Source organism: Heteronotia binoei, chromosome 14 (assembly GCF_032191835.1).
Source record: "Heteronotia binoei isolate CCM8104 ecotype False Entrance Well chromosome 14, APGP_CSIRO_Hbin_v1, whole genome shotgun sequence".
Classification (NCBI taxonomy): Eukaryota; Metazoa; Chordata; class Lepidosauria; order Squamata; family Gekkonidae; genus Heteronotia; species Heteronotia binoei.
In genome coordinates this window covers 32,439,714-32,462,976 of record NC_083236.1, presented here as the reverse complement: position 1 = coordinate 32,462,976, position 23,263 = coordinate 32,439,714, and the positions used below count along the sequence as shown (strand labels likewise).

General features: G+C 46.4%; 1 protein-coding gene across 1 annotated transcript in view; it reads right to left on the bottom strand.

Moving 5' to 3' along the window:
* Positions 1–23,263, bottom strand: part of DRC7 (dynein regulatory complex subunit 7) — a 38,744-nt gene that overhangs the window by 4,724 nt on the left and 10,757 nt on the right. Inside the window, exons 6-15 of the mRNA XM_060253826.1 lie at positions 21,948–22,106; positions 20,287–20,505; positions 17,521–17,646; positions 14,647–14,719; positions 13,063–13,191; positions 10,848–10,976; positions 10,037–10,266; positions 6,951–7,166; positions 4,180–4,290; positions 1,166–1,276 (exon numbers count right to left, since the gene is read on the bottom strand). Coding sequence (XP_060109809.1) covers positions 1,166–1,276; positions 4,180–4,290; positions 6,951–7,166; positions 10,037–10,266; positions 10,848–10,976; positions 13,063–13,191; positions 14,647–14,719; positions 17,521–17,646; positions 20,287–20,505; positions 21,948–22,106 — 1,503 coding nt within the window. The remainder of the gene's footprint in view (positions 1–1,165; positions 1,277–4,179; positions 4,291–6,950; positions 7,167–10,036; positions 10,267–10,847; positions 10,977–13,062; positions 13,192–14,646; positions 14,720–17,520; positions 17,647–20,286; positions 20,506–21,947; positions 22,107–23,263) is intronic.

Below are 23,263 nucleotides of genomic sequence, written 5' to 3'. Positions count from 1 at the left end.
GCACTATACCCTGCTGTGGTCTCTCCCCTCCCCGAGCCCCTGCATCCCCAGTCTCCACTCTCAAAATCTCCAGGAATTTCGTAACCATGAATTCCAAGAAAAGAAAGGCCATACCAAGTGCAGAGCAAACACTGTTGCTATGGGAAGTGTTCAGACTATACATCACAGATCCCCTGATGAAGCATATGTGAAACATAGGGATCTCAGAGTGAATTAAAATCAAGTATCCCACTGCAAGAAGAAGGAGAAGACTGCAGATTTATATCCCGCCCTTCTCTCTGAATCAGAGACTCAGAGTGGCTCATAATATCCTATATTTTCTCCCACCTGTAAGGTGGGTGGGGCTGAAAGGGCTCTCACAACAGCTGCCCTTTCAAGGACAACCTCTGCCAGAGCTATGGCTGACCCAAGGCCATTCCAGCAGCTGCAAGTGGAGGAGTGGGGAATCAAACCCAGTTCTCCCAGATAAGAGTCCGCACACTTAACCACTACACCAAACTGGCTCTCTTAACCACTACACCAAACTGCAACAATTGTCTTCTGCTCCGACCAGAAGCTGGCAACCCTATCAGCATCACCTGATGAGCTTCAAGACTGAGTGGGCATCTGAAGAGAAAACAAGAGGACTGCTGCACCCAGTCATTAAGAAAACTGAATGGAATTAATTAATTAATTAATGCAATTGGCTTTTTGCCTACTCCCCCCCCCCCCCTTGATCCTGAGTCTCCCAGATCCTAACCCAACAGTCTCACCACTGCACCACACTGGCCGACATTACATGCCATGCTGAATGATAGCTGGTCTCCTACATGGCCATATTTGTGGGGTTCAACTGGGAGGCAAATTCATCATCGTGTAAATTGTGGGCTTGGCTGATCCACACAAACAAATGCTAGGCTTAGGCATGGATCAGCCAGAGTTTGATATTACATCCTGAAGGGCAAAGGACATGTTTAAACTACCAATTTATATGAGTAGTTCATCTTCTGTCTGCACTCCCCCCAACCACAATCCGAGGAACTGCAGGTTGATCAGGTACAACAAATCTCAGAGATACTTGTTTGCTCGCTATTACAGTTTAAGGACTTCCTGGGAAAGGAGGCAACCATTAACTGCAAGTAAGTCCAGAAGAAAGTTGCCAATTCCAGACTGCCTGGTCACTTACCATTAATTCTCTCTGTTCTCTGCTCTTCTCATTCCTGTCCGTATCATAGATGGACACAGTCAGCTTGTTGGCTGCAACTTCTTCCTCTCGAATCCTCAGGATGTCCAGAACCTTGGGTGGAACAGACAAAATTAGAAAAAGAAACAAATCATTACCGAGTCCCTTTCTGTCATGAGCCCTGGTGGGACCTGGACGTTTCCTGTCATGAAGTCAACAGCAGCTCAGTGCATGTGGCATTTGGATTTGAAAAATGATGTAGGTGAGAGTTTGCACACCCCTTTATGTGTTATGTTGTACACCATTGTGTTTAAGTTTGGACATAATGGCTGCTTCTACATGGAGCCAGAAAAACACACCTCTGCTACAGCCCCAGCAGCACCACCAAGTGGCAAAGAAGCCATTGGAGATGGTGTCCATGCCCTTCCCCCCATTTCTGGGCTGCTCACTTTTGCTGTTTCCATCCATCTCCATTCCTCGCCTTTTTCCTATCGCATCCGTGCAAATGCACAGAAGCAATAGGATTCATGGTTCCTCTCACCTAAACAGGAAGTGTCACATAAGTTGGTGGATAAGGATGAACGTGACAGTTCAGTTTGTGGCCGAACCACGAACCAATATGAACTGGGAGGCTGGTTCATGAACCAAACCAGGGTTGATTCCGCACTCACGTTGGTCTGGGGCGGGCTTCCATTTTGGGGTGGAGCAAGCTGGCAATTTTGCACCAGTTGCTCCACGCCGGCATTTTGCACGGGGCAAACCCGTGATTTGCCCCACTGCAGTGTAAATCTGTTTTTTTAGGTTTACACTGCGGCAGGGCAAATCGTGGGTTTGCCCCATGCAAAATGCCAGCGCAGAGCAACTGGTGCAAAATCGCTAGCTTGCTCCACCCCAAAATGGAAGCCCGCCCCAGATCAATGTGAGTGTGGAATCACCCCAGGGTGTATTGGTTTCTGACCTGTACTTTCTGTTTCCTGATGCTTTTCATGAGGGGGCAGAAAACAGGAATTTCTCTGTTAAAACCTGTGGGGAGCAAAAAGGAGGGGTTTAAATGGCTTTGAGCTCAAAGCCATTTAAGCCCTCCTTTCTGCTCTTCACAAACTGCCAAGCACTGCCTCAAAATTTGTGGAGGTTTGTGGTGGCTCTTCAATAGAGAAGTGCAAGGGGAAAAAAATCAGTTGACTTCAGATATGGGCACTTTTGACCGAAAAATATTTGGTATTCCAGAGTATATCTGAATACTAGTATCAGTATTGTTCTGGTATTTGTGTTAATACTTAAGAAACCTGAATATACTTGGCTCCATTAAACCCCATGGGAGACTGCTGTTCCTATAGGGCAGGGGTGGCCAAACTTGAGGCTTAATGTAAAAGCCTCATAGAATATATGCCGGATGTTTGAGAGCTGCAAGTCATGAACATCAGATGTTTGAGAACAGGAAGGAAGGAAGGAAGGAAGGAAGGAAGGAAGGAAGGAAGGAAGGAAGGAAGGAAGGAAGGAAGGAAGGAAGGAAGGAAGGAAGGAAGGAAGGAAGGAAGGAAGGAAGGAAGGAAAATAGATGATGGGAGGAGAGGTAGAAAGAAAGCAACTTTAACTTTTAAATGCATTCTCCAAGCTACTGGCTGGTTGGGCTTGATTTAAAAAGACAAATGCCTTCTCCAAGCCAGCTGATGGGGTGGTGGGGGCTTCAAGAGCCATACAATGTGTATGAAAGAGCCACATGCGGCTCCTGAGCCACAGTCTGGCCACCCCTGCTATAGAGTATATTGGAGAAGTGATTTATAGTTTAAATCCCTTCTGGGTTGACTCATCTCTGTGACTCAACCCAGCAAACATTTAAGCTTAAATCCCTCATGGGAGACCTTCTTGTGCAGAGTGGTTTAAGCTGCCCCACAGAAGAAGCCAGCCCCGGAATCTCTACGGGGAGCCCTCTGTAGTACACAGACCCGGCTGCCTGCCAGATCTTCTGCAGAGTGGTTTAAACTCCACAGCAGCTGTTCTTGGGATCTGTGCAGGTGGGGAGAGCTCTCCCCACACAGACCATGCTGACTGGCAGGGCTTCTTCTGTGAGGTGGTTTAAACTACCCCGCAGAAGAAGCCGGCCCCAGGAGGATCTGTTGGATGGAGACGGCTCTCCCTCCCTGCCACACAGACCTGGCTGGTAGAGCTTCTTCTTCAGGGTGCTTTAAACTGCCCCTCAGAAGAAGCTGGCCCCAGGACCTGCATGCACGGGGATGGCTCTCTCTTTCCTCGCATGCAGACCTGGCTGGGAGATCAGCTGCGTTGGTGGGAGCTCTGACCTGCTGCCACCCTGGCCAGTCCTTGGTTTGCTCTTGCATCTTGATTTAAACTGAGCTGCAAAAGGAGCCAATCAGCCCTTCCTTTCACTCTAGAGTTGGGCTGCAGCTGTGGTATAACTCTAGGGAGGTGGTGTAACTTTAAATCCCTTCCTTTCACTTGCCACACCTCAATAAAAGCCGAATAATATTGGCTTTTATGCAGGTGGGGCTACTTCAATAAGGTATTTTTCGGGTATTTATTTGACTTAGTATATACCTAGTGCATACCCCTACTTTTCACTTGGTGAACCACAAACCAGCCAAAATTAATCACAAATGTTAATTCACAAGCTGGTTCATTCCCATTTGTATTGGTGGAAGTGTCATTAGGCTGGAAGAAGGCTTCACATTTTGCACAGGGGAGTGGTAAGCAGGCTACCCACTTATGAAATGGCCATGGGTTGCACATTCAAGAAGTCTCCCTGCTTCAGCCCTCCATTTCTTGATCTGCTTCGGATTGCCGCCAAGGCAGGAAGCTGCCTTATATGGGTTCAGTTAGTGTGTTGATGCACCAAGCTCTGAACTGTCTGCTCTGACCAGTGATGACTGTGCATAGATTCAGCCAGGGGTCCTTCCCAACCATGATGCTCGAGATCTTTCAATGAAAGTGGACCAACAGTGATATTCCAAGCAGAGTCACTCCCTTCTAAGATGACAGAATTCAGTGTTCTCAGATACCTCCATCTCGGACTCCCAAACTTGGTGCCTGGATAGCTTCTCCTCTTCTATTAAGCGCAGCATCATTTCGTACAGATGAAACAACTTCTCATCTTTTTCAGTCAGCCCTGCCTAAAGACAAACACATCAATGAAAAATGACACTCTCATGGGCAGGGGTGGGGAGTCTTATCCAATGGGCAACAGGGGCAGCTTTCTTGAGTCCCATGCTGGGGGGAGCTGAGCCCGAGCCTTTTCAAGGGCTTGGGCATCTGACCAGGCAGTGACAGCTGCTTGCCCCTGCCCTGACAAAGGCTCAGGCAGCCAGCTCCAAGTGGCAGCAGGGGTTCCTGTCCTCCTCATACAGGGCAAGAGCTGCTCTTACTTGGACCCAGGAGCATGGGGGTGGGGGGGCAGACCTGAAAGGCCAGTGATTCCGGGATGCAGAGATGGCTCCTGCATTCCCAGGTATGTCTAGCCCTTCAGGATTAGTACAGCAGCTATTAATGCCCTTGAGCTGCTGCTCTTCAAGCCATGAAGTTGAGATAGGGCTGCCGGGTTCCCCCTGACCACCAGCTTGGGGGAGGAGGAGAGGGGGTAGGATTGCCAACTGCAGGTTGGGAAACTCCTGGAGGTTTGGGGGTGGAGCCTGGGGAGGACAGGGACCCCAGTGGGGTACAATATCATAGAGGCCACTCTCCAAAGCATCCATTTTCTGCAGGGAAATTGATCTCTGTAGTCTGGAGGTAAAATGTAATTCTGCGACATCCCCAGCTCCCTTCTAGAGACTTGTATCCCTAAGGTGAGAAGCTCTGGTAGGTGGTAAAGCCCAACCTGCTGGGTCATCAACTCCTACAGAACCCCTGAGCTTTTTCTTGGCATCTTTTTGGATGGATTTGCTGCTAGCGCTCATGCTTAGCCAGAAACGGAGACACACCCCAGGCCTCTGGAAGAACAGCAGAACAGTAAAGAATGACGATTAAGCAGCGGAGAGGATTATTTGGTGGCATGGATAGGTTCAGAGATTCCAGTGCCTCTTTTTCCTGTCCCATGCTGTTGCCTTGGGTTAAAGGGCAGTTGATGGTTTAGAAAGGTCTCCATGGTACAGATCATAGAGATGAGGGAAAGCTCCTAGAGTGTGACCATCTCCCCCCCTCCTATTTTTCTCCAGTTCTTCATTACTTACAGTGGGGGCAGGAGTTTGCCATTGCCCAAATGCAAGTGGCTATCCTTCTGCCTATAATTTCCTGTCAGACACAGGCCAGGGATACTGACCTGGCAGGTTTTTCCCCCTTCAAAAAGAAGGGTGTTTGAAGTCTTCATACCTGGGTTGGGACACTGGCACCACATGTCCTTTGAGTCCATGTTACCATCCATTTACTCATCAGGCTGACACACAGAGCCACAAGTAGCACATCTACCAATATACACAATGAAATTCTGAACAGAATTACACCCTTCTAAGTGCTTAGGATCCCGCTGTCAGTCCCTGTTTCCTTTGCACTGTTAGTGTTTGTACCAGTCAGAAGTCACTTTGGCACCCATGATCAAATGCATGCTCCTGGCGGGGGGTGGTGGTGGAATCGTCGCACATGGACAACTACCAGAAGAATAAGGCATCCTCCCTGACATAGTAGCCCTCTAGCATTTGCTGAGAACTCTTCTGCTTGAAGGAATACTCAGCCAGATGAAGTGCTCCCCCCACACCTGTACTCTGAGATGGCATGGTCCGAACTCAGACCGATTTTCCACTCCCCTTGCTCCAATCTCCTTGCTCCTTTTCCCTGCAGAGCTGCTGCTGGATTTTGCACAAGCTGCCCTGAGCCGGTGAATTGCCCCGCCCCTTTTCAAGTTCCTTCCGCAGAAGACAGAAACCAGTTTTCAGAGGATCCTGCCTGCTGTGGAGGGAACTTGAAGAAAGGCGGAGCAACTCGCACGTCTGGGGCAGTTTGTGCAAAATTCAGCAGCAGCCCCGCGGAGAACAGGAGAGTGAGAGAGGCGTAAGTTTAGTGGGAAATCGGTCTCAGTTTTGCCACCTTAGTGCAAAAGAGGCCTACACGTCAACAAATGGATTTATGGGATCATCTCAATAATTCTCAAACCAACCCTGTAAGGTAGGTCTGTGTTATTATCTCTATATTGCAGACAGATGGGAGGGGCTGAGGCTCTGTCATTCATCTTAGGATTTCTAGTGAGGATGGTTAACTGGGGGCTTCTTAGCTTATTCTTGAAACATTTAATGAGGAAGGCTCTATGAACTGTAAACTCTTTGGACCAACTATCCAGTATCATAGGAGGCATTTTCACTGAAATTTTGCAATAAATGTATTTGCATTTAATCAAGTGTCCGATTCATCTATGAAAAGTTAACTGAATTTTAAATCTTTTTTTGAACTGCATTTTTACCTTGATCTTCCTCTATGGAACTTGGAGTGAAACATCTTCCTCCTCCCCCATTTATCCCACCACAACTTTATGAAGACAGTGATTGACACAGGGTTAGCCAGTGAGTTGCACGGCTGAGTAGGGATTTGAACCTGGGTCCCTCTGCACACCACCCAGCATTCTATCAGCTTACTTCCACCAATCTCTCTATTCACCATATGAAACAAGGATTCTATGAAACAACCCCACACAGTTTACTGAACAAGTTAGAAACCAAACTGGGGCCTGCAGCTTGCTCCAAACACCTTCCTGCCAAATTTCTGTAACATCCTTCCCCAATACTGGCATGGCCCTTGGTCTCCTTATATCTCAGATGCCTCCCATGTAGTGACAAAAGGCTCTTTGTACCTGATAGCTGGGGCACATATCCCGGGTCATGATTACTTTATTCCCAGCGGTGTCCACATCAGACCGTTTGTTGAACTCCCTCTTTGAGGCCGTGATGTAGTTCTGCTTGTAGTGATAGGTCAAGAGGATTTTTTCCTTCAGGATCAAAAAGATGCGCTCGGCCACATCTTCATCGGCCGGTTTCTTGGGATTCCTGTGGAATCTCTCAGTGATTATCTAGAGAAGTGTTGGGGTGTGGAGACAAGGGAGAGAATAAAGTAGAACAGAATTCTGGGCCAATCAAAGTAACATGAGAGTTGATTCAGGGACCCATGACCTAACTAGAGTTGCATGTATTTTGGCCCTGCCAGTAATGAGTTCCGAACAGCCTTTGCATGTGGACAACTGAACGCTCTAGAGGAGTGATTCCCAGCATGGCAGCCATGAACACCATGGTGTCCACTCATGGGATTTCTTGGTGCCCATTCACTTCTTCCCTAAGTCATCTCTCAAAGGAAAGAGCTAGTTCTGCCTTTCCCCCATTTCCTTGCAGCAGCAGCAGAAGAAGATATTGGATTTATATCCCGCCCTCCACTCCGAAGAGTCTCAGAGCGGCTCACAATCTCCTTTACCTTCCTCCCCCACAACAGACACCCTGTGAGGTGGGTGGGGCTGGAGAGGGCTCTCACAGCAGCTGCCCTTTCAAGGACAACCTCTGCCAGAGCTATGGCTGACCCAAGGCCATGCTAGCAGGTGCAAGTGGAGGAGTGGAGAATCAAACCCGGTTCTCCCTGATAAGAGTTCGCACACTTAACCACTACACCAAACTGGCTCTCCTAGGTGCTCAGGAGCAGAAGAGCTTAGGAGGCATCACCTTTGTGCCTCTAGGGAATGCCTGATTTGGAAAAAATGGCCTCCATTTTAGGCTTGCAACCTCCCAACTTTTTTGTGATTGGCTCTGGGCCATACTGGGGCCACCTTCCATCCAATCTCTTCCTCTCACCTCCACAAGAGATTCCAGGTGTAAATGTATCACATAAACATGCATCTGGCACACCGCAAATGGGACAATCCACTTATGCGGAAGGATTCAGCACCGCTGCTGCCTGCTGCTGTCTGCCCCGCTGCTGCTTCTTTACTCCAGATCACTCGCCTCTCTGTGCTTCATTGCCATACCACCATGAAACAGGCCACTGGTCTTTATTACCCACATTTTTGTGTGATCTTGACTCAGGCCTTAAGATGCCATCTCATTTGGTCAAACAGCTTCTTTTAGCAGAAGACACATTTAGCTAATGATGCTGAATGCAAATTAGCATTATTTATTTTATTGACTGCATTCAGGGCTTTTTTGTAGCAGGAACTTCTTTGCATATTAGGCAACACACCCCTCGTGTAGCCAATCCACCTTGAGCTTACAGAACTCTTAGTACAGGGCCTACTGTAAGCTCCAGGAGGACTGGCTACATCAGGGGTGTGTGGCCTAATATGCAAAGGAGTTCCTGCTACAAAAAAAGCCCTGAGTCTTCATTTATACCTCACTTTTCTCTCAACAAGGACCCAAACATTGTTCTCCATTCCTCCATTTTATTCTTAACATTGTTCTCCATTCCTCCATTTTATTCTTATAACAACCCTGTAAGGTGTGTTAGGCTGAAAAGTGTGTGACTGCCCCAAGGTCAGCTGCCAGAAGGAGAATAAGTTCTGTGTTTCGAAGCGGGACACAACTACCAGAAATATACAAAATGATTAGTACCAGACTCAGACCAATCTGTATGCTACTGACACCTCACGGCCACCACTATTCATTTGGATATGTGCCTGGAGCTCTCTGCTTGGAACTTGATTACCAGGCAGGCATGGGCCCAACTTGCATTGGAACCACGGTGAATAGAAAGAGCCATCTTGTGGGGATTCAGTTTAAGTGCAGAGAAGGTGCAGTGATGTAGATTTAAGTGCAGACAAGAAGTGTAATGTAGGTTTAAGTGGAGAAAGAAAAGTGCGTGATTGGGATGTTTTGCAGACGAACTTGATTTATGGTCTCAAAGAAACTTGTTGTTTGTTTACTGTACGCATGTCCCCTGCTGTTGCTAGACAGAATACACAGGATAATTAATTGGCTGGAGCAAGTGGAATGTTATGAGGTCATGAAATGTATAAAAGGCAGCCATCGGTAGATGCGAGGGAGAGAGAAAAGAGTGTTAGAGAAATGAGAGAGAATAATAAAGAGTTTTTTGAGTTATGAAGAAGCTTCTGACTGATTTGTGCAAAACTTGATGACCTTTAGAAACTGATCCAGGCGCCTCCCTGTGTGTGTCTCTGTGTGTGTATTTTCATCGTCGTGTAAATCTTACTCTTCTCACCGGTGCGTGGGCTGGTTCCGCTGCACCATCTTTCTCCCCCAGTCATGAAATAGCCTTGGAGCTACATTTATGTGTTGATGGTTACACACAAATTTCCACCACAGGTTAAATGGTAGTTTCCCCACACCATTTTAGGTTGGGGAAATAGTGTGTGAGGAAGGATTAATCCCCCTCTCTCCATGTGCCACAGTCCTCATAAAGATTTGATAATGTGTGAATCAGCTATATAGAGACCGGAGAGTAATTAAAGAGCATGAGAAAGCCAGCCTTGACATACCCGTCTCCTTTAGCCATAATAATGAATTAGCATTTCTTTGGTGGTGTTAAATATTCAGAAATCTTTAAATTTTTAATTACAATATCTTGTTGCAGTCCTTATGATAAGAAGAGTTGGTTTTTAAACCCCACATTTCTCTATCTTAAATAGCCCCCAAATGGCTTACAATCTCCTTCCCTTCCACTCCCCACAAAGGTCACTTTGTGAGGCAGGTGGGGTGAGAGAGCTCTGAGAAAACTGTGACTGGCCCAAGGTCACCCACAAGGCTTCATGTGGAGGAGGAGCGAGAAATAAGCCCCAGTTCTCCAGACTAGAGTCCACCACTCTTAACCACTACACTACGCTGGCTGTAAGAGTTTTGTCTGTTGCAGAGGATGGAAATCTAATAAGCTCTTGAGAAGGATGAAGCTTTGAACTGGGATCTTCTGACATTGCAGCTCAGGCTCTTAACCAAACTGCCAGCTTACCACAATTGGCCGGGCATTGGATTCTGTGTTGACGTGTGAGTTGTTGGAAGATTTCTTTGTCCTTTTGCCAAATTCAGCATGACGGTAACACAGGAAATCTGACCGCCCTTCAAAATATTCTTCCATGTCCGTGGGCGTTTCGACTCGTTTCTGAAGGCCATCCACCCGCGTCTCACTGTAAAACTCCATGGTGCGCTCCGTCTCAGGCTCCATCGTCTTGTAGGTGTGCACTGAGAAATCAGAAGGATGCTTTGATGAAGTCTTGAGTTAGAGGGGTGCTTGGACAGAGCTCGCACAAATCTTGGAGAGTTGGAGGAGTCAACAAATAAGGGTTGATTCCCACAAGGCAGAGCTCATAGAGTATGTGGGGATGAACTCCATCCCAGTCTCCTCCCCTCTTCCTACACGCATTATTCCAGTTTTGGATCAGACCACAGCATTTGTGCATAAGAATCCTCAGCTCCCCCATCCTATGCTCTTACCTGAACAAAAACAATCAATGTGTGTGCAGGGTGTGTGGGTGTGTAGTATTTGGTCTGTTGCAGAAGACCACGTTGCTACATGGTCTTCCACAACAGCTGAAATGGTCCTTCCCTGGGGTGAAGGTGGGGAAGGCTAAATACCTTTCCGCTCTATGTCACAGTCTGATCCAGAGTGGGAAGAGTATGCATGGGAAGAGAAGACTACTCACAACTCATCTATGATTGTGGCCAACTTTTCAGGTTGGGTCCAGAGCAGGAGAGCTTTAGAGTCACACATAGCACTTCCACCCGATGGCCAACAGTAAAGATGCAGTGAAAGGCTTTGGTACCTTTGAGCCCCTGCACGTGTCCAGGGGCATAGTATTCTGTAGTCACATCTGTTTGCTTATTCAGTTCTCTCCTCTCCATCATGTCCTCTCTGTTCTTGAACCATTCCTTCACCTCCAGCACTTTGGAATCTGGTGGGCACAGAGAGGGGGAAGTCTTTAGTCTCTGTGGCTTAGTGCCAGGTACAGGTCATATAAAACTGTTTAAGCGAAGACCTGCTTTTGTCCCATAAAGGAGAATTTATTGCACACACATCCTTCCTCAGAGCTGGGCTCCTGTTTCTAGGATATTGCATTTTCCCACCCTAGGATGCTTTTATATTTTACAATATACCTGAGAAAATGTGATACTTTCCCCTAAAAACACCTCTGAGTATATGTGGCCACACAAATGTCACAGGCTCCTTATTGGACAATGTCTATGCCACCAACACAATATCCCATCCCCATTCCAAACCTGAGATTATCTGTGTTTTTCAGTGTGCCAGGTTAGAACTGATCCCGAAAGGGGATTAAAAATACGTTAAAACATTTTCCCCTAGCCCTTGAATCATTTCATACTTCTATAATAAGTAATAGCTATTGTTGCTCTAATACAGGGGTGTCGAACTCATTTCTTATGAGGGCCGGATCTGACATGGATGAGACCTTTTGGGGCCGGGCCATGTCAGGTTGGGCCAAGCCATGTTGTGCCGGGCCATGTGTGTACCTATTTAAGATTAGGCAACAGAGATATAAACTTTATAAAGGACACAGACAAACACAATTAAATATATATATTTTAAAAAACTTAAAACATGCTTAAAATGTTAGCACTCGTTGGCCTTAAAGGTGCTTTCTTTGTATTACTCCCGTGGGATCCAGGGAACTGGGCAAGGAATCTTTGGCTCTTTCCTTCCTTTCCCAGAGGACCAGGAGGGGGAGGAGCCTTAGCCAATAGAAGGAAGAGAGACTTGGCTCAGTAGCTCTTCCATGCAATTGAGAGAGCCTTGGAAAACAAGCTCTGCCTCCCCCGCTTCCTCGCCGAGGAAGAAGCCTCAGCCAATGGAGAAAATAGAGGTTTTGCTCTGTAACCCCTGTGCAATTGATCAAGCCTTGCAAAGCAAGCTGTTATGCAGAAGGAAGCAAGATATAGGGAGAAGGAAGCAGATGACAGCCGGTTGCTCAGGAGCCTGATAGGAGCCCTCTCGGGGCCTGATTCAGCCCCCGGACCACATGTTTGATACCCTTGCTCTAATGCACTGTTTAACGTAAGGGCACCTCTTCTAGAAATGACCCTCTGGCTTGTGAACTTTCAGTTTGTGGGCTTCTGGGACTAAACTCTGGATTTTGTGTGACCATCTAAACATGTCTGGCTTGCCTGCCTGTGCCTGCTCCATGGCACATACATTTTCCTGAGCCAGTTATGGTCTTCAGGCTGCCACCAGCCAGCTCTTCCCCCAACACAGGGTGGTCCACCTGGTATCAACCAGAGCCCAGACCCTTTTTAATCATAGCACACACACCTCCCCCGCACACACACACATTTTGGAATATGCTCAGCAAAGAGGTGAGGGGAGCCTCCGCACTGGAGATCTTTCAGAGGTACAGCAAGGCTTATTTGTTTGCCAGGGCCTCTGATGGGGTATGAACACCAGGCATCTTTAAGTGGGGAGGAAGGATTTAGGGACTTTTACCTGGTTGTAATCTCTGACATTTCAATAGCTATTTATAAATCACCTTGAGCCAAGAGATAGATCTAGATGGGCAGCCGTGTAGGAGTCCACTAGCACCTTTAAGACCAACAAAGTTTTATTCAGAATGTAAGCTCTTTTATGCATGCATACGAAAGTTTACATTCTGAATTCAACTTTGTTGGTCTTAAAGGTGCTAATGGATTCCTACTTTGTTCTTGAGCCAAGAGAACATTGGGGGTATAATTTAAAAAAAAAAATAACCTAAACAACTCTACATCATCCTATCCGCAATGCAACCAAACCTGTTTTTGGGTACCATATTCAAGGAAAAGATTGAATGAAAGCAGGTTTGGAAAAAATGCTCTGTGAAGCACAAGGAAATCTGGGTGGTAGTCAATTGCATGATAATGTCATGTGAAACTAAAAAAAAGAAGAAGTAAAAGCTAAAGTTTGGGGTGGAAAGTAGAGCTAGAAGTCCATGTGGAAGCAGCCACTGTTGGATCTTGCTCAGTGTGCCCAACACGTCTTATCAAGGCACTCACAATCTGAATCCTCGTAGAAAGTGAGACGGCTGATCAGCCCATTGTTGTTCAGGTAAGGTGCCCATTTCTCCAGCTTGGCGTTCTTGTACAAAATCTCCTTCTTGCCTTGGGGACACCGCATCTCAAATTCTGTGGACCGGAAACAGAAACACAATCACCGGGTATAGAGGTTTTGTACAAAATACTCAACTAACTTGAATTTTTGTTCTTTTTAAGCTGAAGTCAACACAGAAAGGGAGCTTACACATCAAGCTGCCTTTATAGTACATCAGACCATGGGTCCATCCAGGCTAGTCTTGTCTACTCGGATTGGCAGCAACTCTCTAGGGTCTTAGGCAGAAGTATTTCCCATCACCTGCTAGCAGGTCCTTTTAACTGGAGATGCTGCTGTACCACTGAGCCATGACCTTTGCCAAACAATGTTTTCAGTGGTTTTTTATCATATACACCACACAAACGCTCATGCATATATAAACTCCCCTTCTATGTCTCCTGTTTATGCAAGGGTCCCTATTAGCTTCCAAAGAGGATGTTGCCCCCCCCCATTCCAAAAGACAAACACACAAACTGGTTCATTCCATTGTGATTAAGGAACAAACTGTTCCAAAGGGATCTGAAGAAGAGTTCCACTCATACAAGAATGAGCCTGCTCTGCAGCACCACCTCTGCAAATGGCCAAGGGTGATACTGCAGTTTTTCATTCAGGAGGTAAGGCTTTCAAGGGGAAGGTGCATGATAACAGCAACATCAGCGAAGCTCACCAGTGCCAGCATGAGGGACCACCATAACTCCAGAGTACCCTAGTCTATGCTGCCTTAAATGTCGTGATGGAAGAAAGATGGGGTGTGAATGCAGTAATTGTAACATTGTTGTAACCCACCCTTAGTCCGCTGTGTGTGTGGGGGGGAGCTAGAAATCAAATAAATAAATAATCAATGTTGGCACAGCACAGATAGTCAAATATCCCACTTTAAACAAACAAACAAACATCATAGATAGTCAAATATCCCACTTTAAAAAAACAAACAAACATCATAGATACAAACCCCATACTATACCCTTTCCCTTTCTTTCTTCCCAGCAGGTCTCACCAATGCTGTTTCTGCCACTGCTTTTCCTCTCCCTGCTAAGTGTCTCTCACTCACCCTGATTTCTCCTTCTCTACCTGTAAGACACTCTTTGTGCAGTCATGGTAGCTTCCCAGAGCAGACTGCTGCTAGCCTGCTCTCTGGCACCACCCCTGCAAAATGGCCAATAGTGGCACTGCAGTTTCTCATTTAGCAGGTAGAGCTTGCCAACTTCGCCTTCCGTCTTCTCTCCAGCCTGGCCTAGTGTTTCTTTCCTTCTGCAACAAATAAGGCCTGAGGATTCCACATTCCTTGAGGCCCCAAGGAGATCTCCCCCGACACCCATGCTCCAGGACTTACTATAGAATATGGAGAGGACAACAAAATCTCAGTTTCAAATAGCCTTTTGTTTAGACTGCCCAGTAGCAGTTAAAATGCCCAGCAGTGTGATTGACAGGTTGGCCCACTCTGTAACACATTCAAATTGGGGAGTGGGGGTGGGGGGGTGGAGAAATACCTTTTGGAGCTATTTGGATCGGTTCAACCCAAGATGCTGGCATGTCAAAGGCCTTGGATTCCTCTTCCTTCATCTGTTGAGACCCAGAGAGATGACACATTAGAATGCTAAGAACTGCTGCTCTGCCTATATCAGCTAATATAACTTTTGCTCTTTGCCTCCAAAAAACACTCTATGAACAATGGCCTTTACTTTTGCTTCCTCAAAGGTCAAACAGTGCAACGCAAGATGGCTTGTGCAGTTATGAGCCCACATTGGGATTCAGCATGAGATTATTTCACTGCCGGCAACAAGCCCTTCCCAAAAGCAGCCCTGAGTCTTCATGCCCCGGGTTGGGGTGATCCTGAATATCCACCCATTATGTTTTTCAGGCTTAAAATAGTGGCTTGGGCAGTGGTCAAGTGGCAGAAGTATCTCTTGTCAAATGCTTACAAAGTGAGAAACTCCCATTCTTTCTTATCCTGTTACATTGGGTGCCTTCGTTCTACCATGAGCAGCTGCTTCAGTGTAATCCCTCCCCCCCCCACACACAATTCATTAATTCTCTCTTTCTTTCTTCTTCCCAGATTAGTCACACGTCTTCCTCCTTTCTGGACTGGTTACCTGATGGATTCTCAGCCAATCAGTTCTGAACGGGATGATGTCACAACAATCAGACAGCAATTAAGATGTGGTCATGTGCTGACATCACCAAGGAGAAACAAAGCCAGTTCAAGCAGGGCAACGCTTCCTAGATCCATGATCCCAGTCAACCAGGGATCATGCAACAAACAGGATGACATCACTGCATTATGTCACTATTACACAACATAGCCAATTAGATTTGCCTACAATGTCCTAAGATTTGCCTATGTGATGATGGCACAAAAGACAAATGAACCCAACTGAGAAAAACAGCAAAAGAGGGCAGGGTCAACTTATAGGTTTCGTGTGCAGTGTTGAAAGCGATGGGCATTTTTAGTACTCCAGCAGCAGGCAAATGACTCTTTACAATTGTCATAAGTAGAGAAGAAGCTGTATGTAGTTTGCAGTTGACTGTTTGTTTACACTAGTTTTTGAATCTGTAATACTGTGGCAGTAATTGAGTAACTTTTGATGGTGAGAAAAGTGGGTGACTGATATTTTAAAAAATAAAATACTGCTGATGGAGTCAATTCTGGAAAACAGACAGACATTCTCATTCAGCCCTGCCAAGAACTAATGAGAAATCCCAGGATTTGCTGGTGATGGAACAATGACTGTACACCCCATCTGAGTTTACAGGGCAATATCTTGAAATATCTGTGCAAGAAGGTGGAATGTCACCTCGCCACTATGTTTTCTGGCGCAGATTATATAGTGTATTGACAAAATGTGCACTGCAGCCTTCAAGGTGGTCCAGATGTTTCCCAAGAAATCAAGAGGAAATAGTAAGGAGACCTGAAGCAACCAAGATACTTTCCCAGGTATGCCAAACAGGTATGTTTTATAATCTTTACTGATCAGTGTTGCATTGCTTGCAATAGAATAAAACCTCATGGCTTAGCCGCATTAGTAACTACCATCAACCAAAAGAGCCACACCTGCATGAGGGATGGGCTGTGGCTGAGTGGTAGAGCTTACACTTGGTATGCATAAGTTCCCAGGTTCAATCCCTGGCATCTCCAATTTAAAAAAGGACCAAGTAGGAGGTAACATGAAAGACCTCTGCCTGAGACCCTGGAGAGCTGCTGACAGCCTGAGTAGACAATATTGACCTTGACGGACCAAGAGTCTGATTAAGTAGGAGGCAGGTTCATATGTCCATATCCCTGGCGCAAAGCCTGAGGGAGGCTTACATGTTACCTGTTCTTCTAGCGGAGTCTGTTTGAAGGTGGGTCCCGCCTTGCCCAATTTCCTGAAAAAGGGGCAAGTTCTAAATTGGGGAACAGTCCCCAGAAGAGCCACCTGTGGCTCTCAAGCCACCGAATATCAGTGGACTTAGATATGGCTAGTCTCGTTCCACAAGAATACTGTCTCTTAAATAAATGCTCATTAACACACTCAGCAACCCTCAAAATATATTTATAATACATTTGAGTATGAGGAGAGGCTGGAGAAATGATGGAATGGGATTTGGGGAGAGTAAGAGGAGAATGTAAGGTTGCTATTGGGACCATCTCCTGAGTCTGAAGAGAAATCTCATTTCATCTGGGGAGGTCTTGTCAAGTTGCTGGGGTGGATCCACCAGCTTTTTCAGCCAATCACACCCAATTTCCTTCCTTACTGCGGCCCTGTTCTGCAGGGCTTGTGTCCATGCAGGTCCCATGATCCCCCACATAGCTTTTTGGGGTCGCCAAAGGGGACCCTTCCTCCTTTTTCATCAGTGGAAAGCTGGCTGGATCCATGCTGTATATGTAATGCATAAGACTTGTGAAGAGAACACCCACACATTTCTTTGGGCTAGAACTTTTGGCACAAACTGCAGCATGAGGTTAACCACTGGGACAATCATGAGGAGGAGAGGGGCCATGGCTCAGTGGCAGAACATCTGCTAGGTGTGCAGGAGGTCCCAGGTTCAATCCCTGGCATCTCCAGCTAAAAAGACCAGGCAGTAGGTGATGTGAAAGATCTCAACTGGAGTCCCTGGAGAGCTTGACTCACAGAGATGCTAAACAGATCACACATCTGCGGCTATCTGTAAAATGCAAATTGCAAGTTAATGTTGCCCCGATTTGCACTGGGGCCAGGCAGAAAAGGGAGAGGGGGTTTAAACCACTCAAGCTCTGGGCATAGGGAAGAGGAGGGCACTAAGCCCTCTCTTCAAAGACTCTGAGTAAACAGGACTGACCTTGATGGACGGATGGTCTGATTCAGTATGATGCAGCTTCTGATGTTTAAGAAAAAGGGGCTTACCAAGTCTTCCATTTCATCTTCACCTTCCTCCTCCTCCTCTATTTCTGGCAGTGACAGGAGAGGCTTGTCGGTGCGCAGCAGCAAAAACTCCCACCGGACCGGGTCCCCAAGGTCAAACTCGAGATCCTACAAGGCATCATCCAGAACAGAACCACATCAGCATTCAAAGACATGGAACGGGGGTGGATGGGTAGGATGGAGACCACGGTGAATGCCCTGCAAGTTCATTTCATCTGAAGAACTTCATGTCGACAGTACCCCTGGAGGCAATCTCACTCTGGCCATAGGGAAGAGGAGGGCATTAAGCCCTCTCTTCAATGACTCCCCAAATTAATTTGGGTCTTGCAGAAGTGAGTCATCCCCCTGTCTGTCTGCCCATCTTCTCCCTTCAATCTCAGGGCACCATACATGATTCTCCTCTCCTCTGTTTTCCCTTTGGAATGATGGAAGATGGAGAGATTGGCCCAGGGTATTCCAGCAAGAGGGAATTTGAACTTGTGTCTCCCAAGTCCTAGCTTGATGCTCTATCTGCTATACCACACTGGCTCCCTCTGTCAGTCCATGCTTTGGTGTCCATTCAAGCGAGCTACCAGCTCTTCTTCCCTTGCCTTCTCTTAGTCTCCTTCTCCTCCCCTTTTCTCCTCTTCCTCTAGAGCTCCCTCAATTCCAACCCAACAATTAGGGGAAAGAGGCAAGGAGAACAGTCCCCATTTGTGCCTTTGTCAGTTGCACAGGAGCTGCATTTTGTTATGTTCACAGGCCCAAGCTTGGCCAGCCCTGGCTCAAAATTACTCAGCGACCATGTGCAAAAAAAGACTGCCAGGAAAAGTGTGGTGAAAAGGTCTATGTTGGAAATTTCCCCAAGCTCCACATCTATATCTACAGATATCTATATCTGTATCTGAATTTCCTGAAGACAAAACAGATGCACAGAGATGCAAAACAGATCACACATCTGTAGCCATTTGTAAAATGCAAACTGCAAGCTAATGTTGCCCCGATTTGCATTGGGGCCATGCAGGAAAGGGAGAGGGGGACATCCTTTAAAAATACATTGGATGTGAAGTACTTTACGCTGTCTCTTAACCTCAGACTTCAATTTGAAATGGAGCTGTTCTGCTAGGCTTTCATTTAAGGCGGTGGACTAGTATCTGGCCTGCCTGCCAATGCTGGCCCATCCATATGGGCAGACACTATTTTACTTGACTCCATTGCATTGTTCGGGTATGGTCTTATATTATGATTGCAATTTGTATCTTGCCATCTTTTAAATTGTTCAAAATTGTGTAATTGTTTTAGCATTTATGCTATCTGGTTTTTAATGTGTTTAATTATGTTGTTACCTGCCCTGAGCCCGCTTGTGGGGAGAGCGGGATAGAAATCCAAAATAATAAACAAACAAACAAACTAATAATAAGCAGCAGCACTTTGAGAGAGTCAGATAGAGAGAGGCCAGGACACTAAGCATCCTTTCTTTTACTCTCTGATGGTCTCCCTTTGATGTATAGATTGCTACTCTTAGGTTGTTTTCGCACTCACCTTCAGCCGGCGCGACCCCCCTCTTCACCGCGCAGGATCTGCGCGGATTTCGCACTAAAAGCCGTGGAGCAGCCTTTTGCGCCGGAAACTCCCGGCGCAAAAGCCGCTCAAACGGAAACTGCTTTTTGGCACAAAAGGCTGCTGCTCCGCGGCTTTTAGTGCGAAATCCGCGCAGATCCTGCGCGGTGAAAAGGGGGGTCACGCCGGCTGAAGGTGAGTGCGAAAACGACCTTAGAGAACTTCCTTCCTTTCAGTCTCACACCTTCTCTCCATACTTTCCATACTTCTCCATCTTGGAAGCATGAGAGCAGGACATCCCTTCTATATCTCCATCCATCCTAGTTAGTCAGACTAGATTAGTCTCCTATCCCTATTCTATCCTGTCTTGGATGGAGTTCCTCAAATAAAAGGACTCATATTAGTTTTTCAAAGATAAAGAGGCCCCTGCCTGTAACTTGGTTTCTGGACAGCACGCATGCTAACCAGATAGACTGTGCAGCGTTATGCGCCTTCAGCACTCTGCTACCTACGTAAATAAATCCATTGAAATATACTTCCCCCACCTTTTAAATTTTAACAGCAGTGTGGCAGAGACAGTTTTTATTAGCAAAGCCAAGCTGAGACTGAAGGGTTAAATTGCTTCTCCCTTCTCTGCATTGCCCCAATGTGAATTGGAGCTGCAAGAGCCTGCAGTTTGCTTCTATCGGATGGCCAAAGAGGGGTGGTCTTCCTTGCATCTGTCTCTCTCCCTCCGCTTAGGCTAGCCAGGTGATGAGATCCTTGAATAGGCAAAAGGCCCCTTGTGAGTTCCCATTTGTCAGTGTGACCCAGCTGGTATAGATTAATCTGGGGCTATCATGCACACTGTGAATAAATGACCTGAAATGGAAGAGAGCTGCTCCACATCATCAAACCAAGCCAGGCATCCATCCATCCATCCTCCCTCCCTCCCTCCAGAACATAAAAGAAGCCATGTTGGATCAGGCCAATGGCTCATCCAGTCCAACACTCTGTGTCACACAGTGGCCAAAAAGCCCAAGTGCCATCAAGGGGTCCACCAGTGGGGCTAGAAGCCCTTCCACTGTGCCCCCCCCCAAGCACAAGCCTTCCTTCCTTCCTTCCTCCCTCCCATCCCTCCTCCCTCCTTCCCTCCCTCCCATTCGTCTGTCCATCTGTGCATCCATCCATGGGAAGTACCTTGCAGCCATCCATTCACACAGGGCATACCTTGCAGCCATTCCAGCAGTCCTGCATGTTGACCCAGTAGTTCCTGTGGTTCCAGACACTTTCAATGCCGAGGAAATGTTCATCCCTGGTGTCGTAGCTTTTTCCTGTAAAAGGGTCAATGTAGAAGCTCTCTGGCACCTCACGCTTGCCTGAAAGAACCAGAACCCAGGCGTGGACCCGCAGGCCATACAGAGGGTCTGGCTTGGGCTTCTCAGCCTCCTGAGGCACAGAGAAAGACAGGAACAAAAGGTCTGGGTCTGAAGCACAGCTGCAACTGCTTGCTTTTTCCCTCCCCTTCCAAGGATCTCATTGCTAGGGACAAATAACGACCAACAAAACCTCATATTCAAACTATGAATCTAACGGTTACCCCATAAGAACAAATGAATACAAAGCAATGCTTAATTCAGCTCTTGTGACTCTTTACACATCCAATGGAAAAAAACAGATGCTTTTACTTACAGTCTCCAGTTATGGAATTATCACCCTGTTACTTAATACGATTCCTGGCCACATAAACATAAAGAAAGGAAGGCTTCACTGTTTGTTTTTTTATCTGATAATTCTAAGATCACATGTGAAGTTGCTAAATTTTGCGCATGAATTCTCAAATTATGGGAACTGCACCTTAAAAGTTCTTAATATTTTTACCATTGTATAACTACTGTGTTTTACGCCTGTTTGAACTGTGTGCTGGTCTAAAGACCATAATAAACAACAACTACTACTACTACGATCTCCAATTTCAGTTTCTGGGCTGAAAAAAATTTGGGTGTGAGAGTTATTTTCCTGGCAAACATTCTAACAGTATGATCCTGTGCAGAATGACACCAGCCTAAGCCCACTGATATCACTGGCCTTAGACTATAGTACCTCTCTACAGGCTTCTGCTATCAGTCATCGTTTCCCCATTTGTTTGATGACATTCTCCTCCTTCATGTCTATCATGCCTTCCTCCTGATTCCCAGTCAATCAGGGATCACATGGTAAACACAATAATGTTTTGGCACAATACAACCTATCAGAGTTGCCTGCATGATGACATCACCAGAGGCTAACGCAAGCTTCCTGGATTAGTTCCAGTGGTAATTGCATCAGGCAGGTATTGCATATGTATGTGATGATGTCACAATGCCAGATAGCCAGTCAGGCTTGAGTAAATGATGGCTTCACTGAAAACAGGCACGGGAAATTTACGGCAAGAGGCAAAAGGAACCAGCGATTGTTCTCACAAAGAATGCTGAGCAGGCCTCCAAAAGGGCAGCTTTTGGGGACACCATTTAGATCTAGCCCTGCTTTTATTGTAATGCCTCTATTTCTGTGAGTCTCGCCAAGGAGCCTGTGAGGTGCAGTGGCTGAACTGGGATCTGGAAGACCCAGATCCTCACTCTGCCTTACTGAGGGGTGGCCTTGAGCCTGCTGCACACACTCAGCCAAACCATACTCCCAGGGCTGCTGTGAGGATAAAGTAGAGGAGAGAATTATGTTAGCCACTTTGGGTCTCCCCTGGAAAAGAAATGAACCAAACAGAGGAAGGAAGGAAGGAAGGAAGGAAGGAAGGAAGGAAGGAAGGAAGGAAGGAAGGAAGGAAGGAAGGAAGGAAGGAAGGAAGGAAGGAAGGAAGGAAGGAAGGAAGGAAGGAAATGTGAGCACTTGCTCACTGCAATCTTTTCTTCTTCTTCTTTCCGTTTCTTCTCCACAGCCGCCTGCTCTTTCTCTACCACCTTGGCTTCCTGTTGCATCTCGAATTTGCTCCGTAGGTCCCGCAGAGGCTTAATGGCATACTTCTTGGGCTTCTTTTTTACGGCTTCCTCCTGGACCTATAACCACAAGGCAAAAGCAAAGCTGGTTCCACCATGCTTCAAAAGTACCACAATTAATGTGCCTACTGAACAGCCATAACAAAAGTTCTAGTAGTATTTGGTTCAGTGGCAACTGGTGATGCTTGTTTAGAAAGGACAAGGTAGCCTCATTTATTGAAAGCATTTATGAGCCATCTTCTTTTCATATGGTGCTAGGAAATTAATCAAATTTGTCTTGTATAAAACCATCTTCCAATTCCTCCCAAAGTTCAAAAGTGAAGGGCCAGGTGCACCTTCCCTGGAGACTGTTCCATAATCATGGGGCTACCCTTGAGAAGGTCCTGCCTTATGTACCCACCAAACAAGCTTGTTTGATTGGTGGGACCATCAGGAGGGTGTCTCCCTACAATATTAATTCCCAGGCAGGAAGATGGGGGAGAAGACAGTCCTTCAGATATCTCCGTTCCATCCCATGTAGGGCTTTAAAGGTAAAAAATTAACCCTTTGAATTGAGTTTGGGAGAGAAACTCATGTAATTGGTATAATATCGGGGTCACACACTCCTGATAGCTAGCCCTGACCAGTAGTTTAACTGCAACATTCCGCACTACCTGCAGCTTCTGAACACTCTTCAGGGGTAGCCTCAAGTAGAGCACATTGCAATAGTCCATTCTGGATGTAATCAAGGCATGGATCACTGTAGCTAGATCTGACTGAACTCAGAATGGACTCAGTTGATCTGCCAGCCAAAGCTAGGCAAAAGCACTCTGAGCTGCTGCGGCCACTTTGTTTTCTAAGGTGACCACTGTGTTGAGCAGCATTCCCATGTTGCGAACCTGGCTTTACATCTTTGGAACCCCTGGTACCTACTTTCCTTTCTTTTAGGTGCCAGACTAAAATGCACCTTTTTACCCTGGCTTGTAATTAGGGGTTTTATCTTATCAACTTTTTAATTATCTTCTTCTGTTTTATGAAAAGCTTTTATAATATTTGCATTCTAATGGGCTGTGTTTTAATATTGTAGGTTTTCATTATAAGCTGCTTTGAGCGGGACTCTGAAAAGAAGGCGCAGAAATATTCTAAATAAACAAATAACAATCAGTGACGAAGGATGATGAGAACTGGAAGAAAAATCCCTTCCTCAGAGCTGAATCCTACAAACACAACCTTTCAAT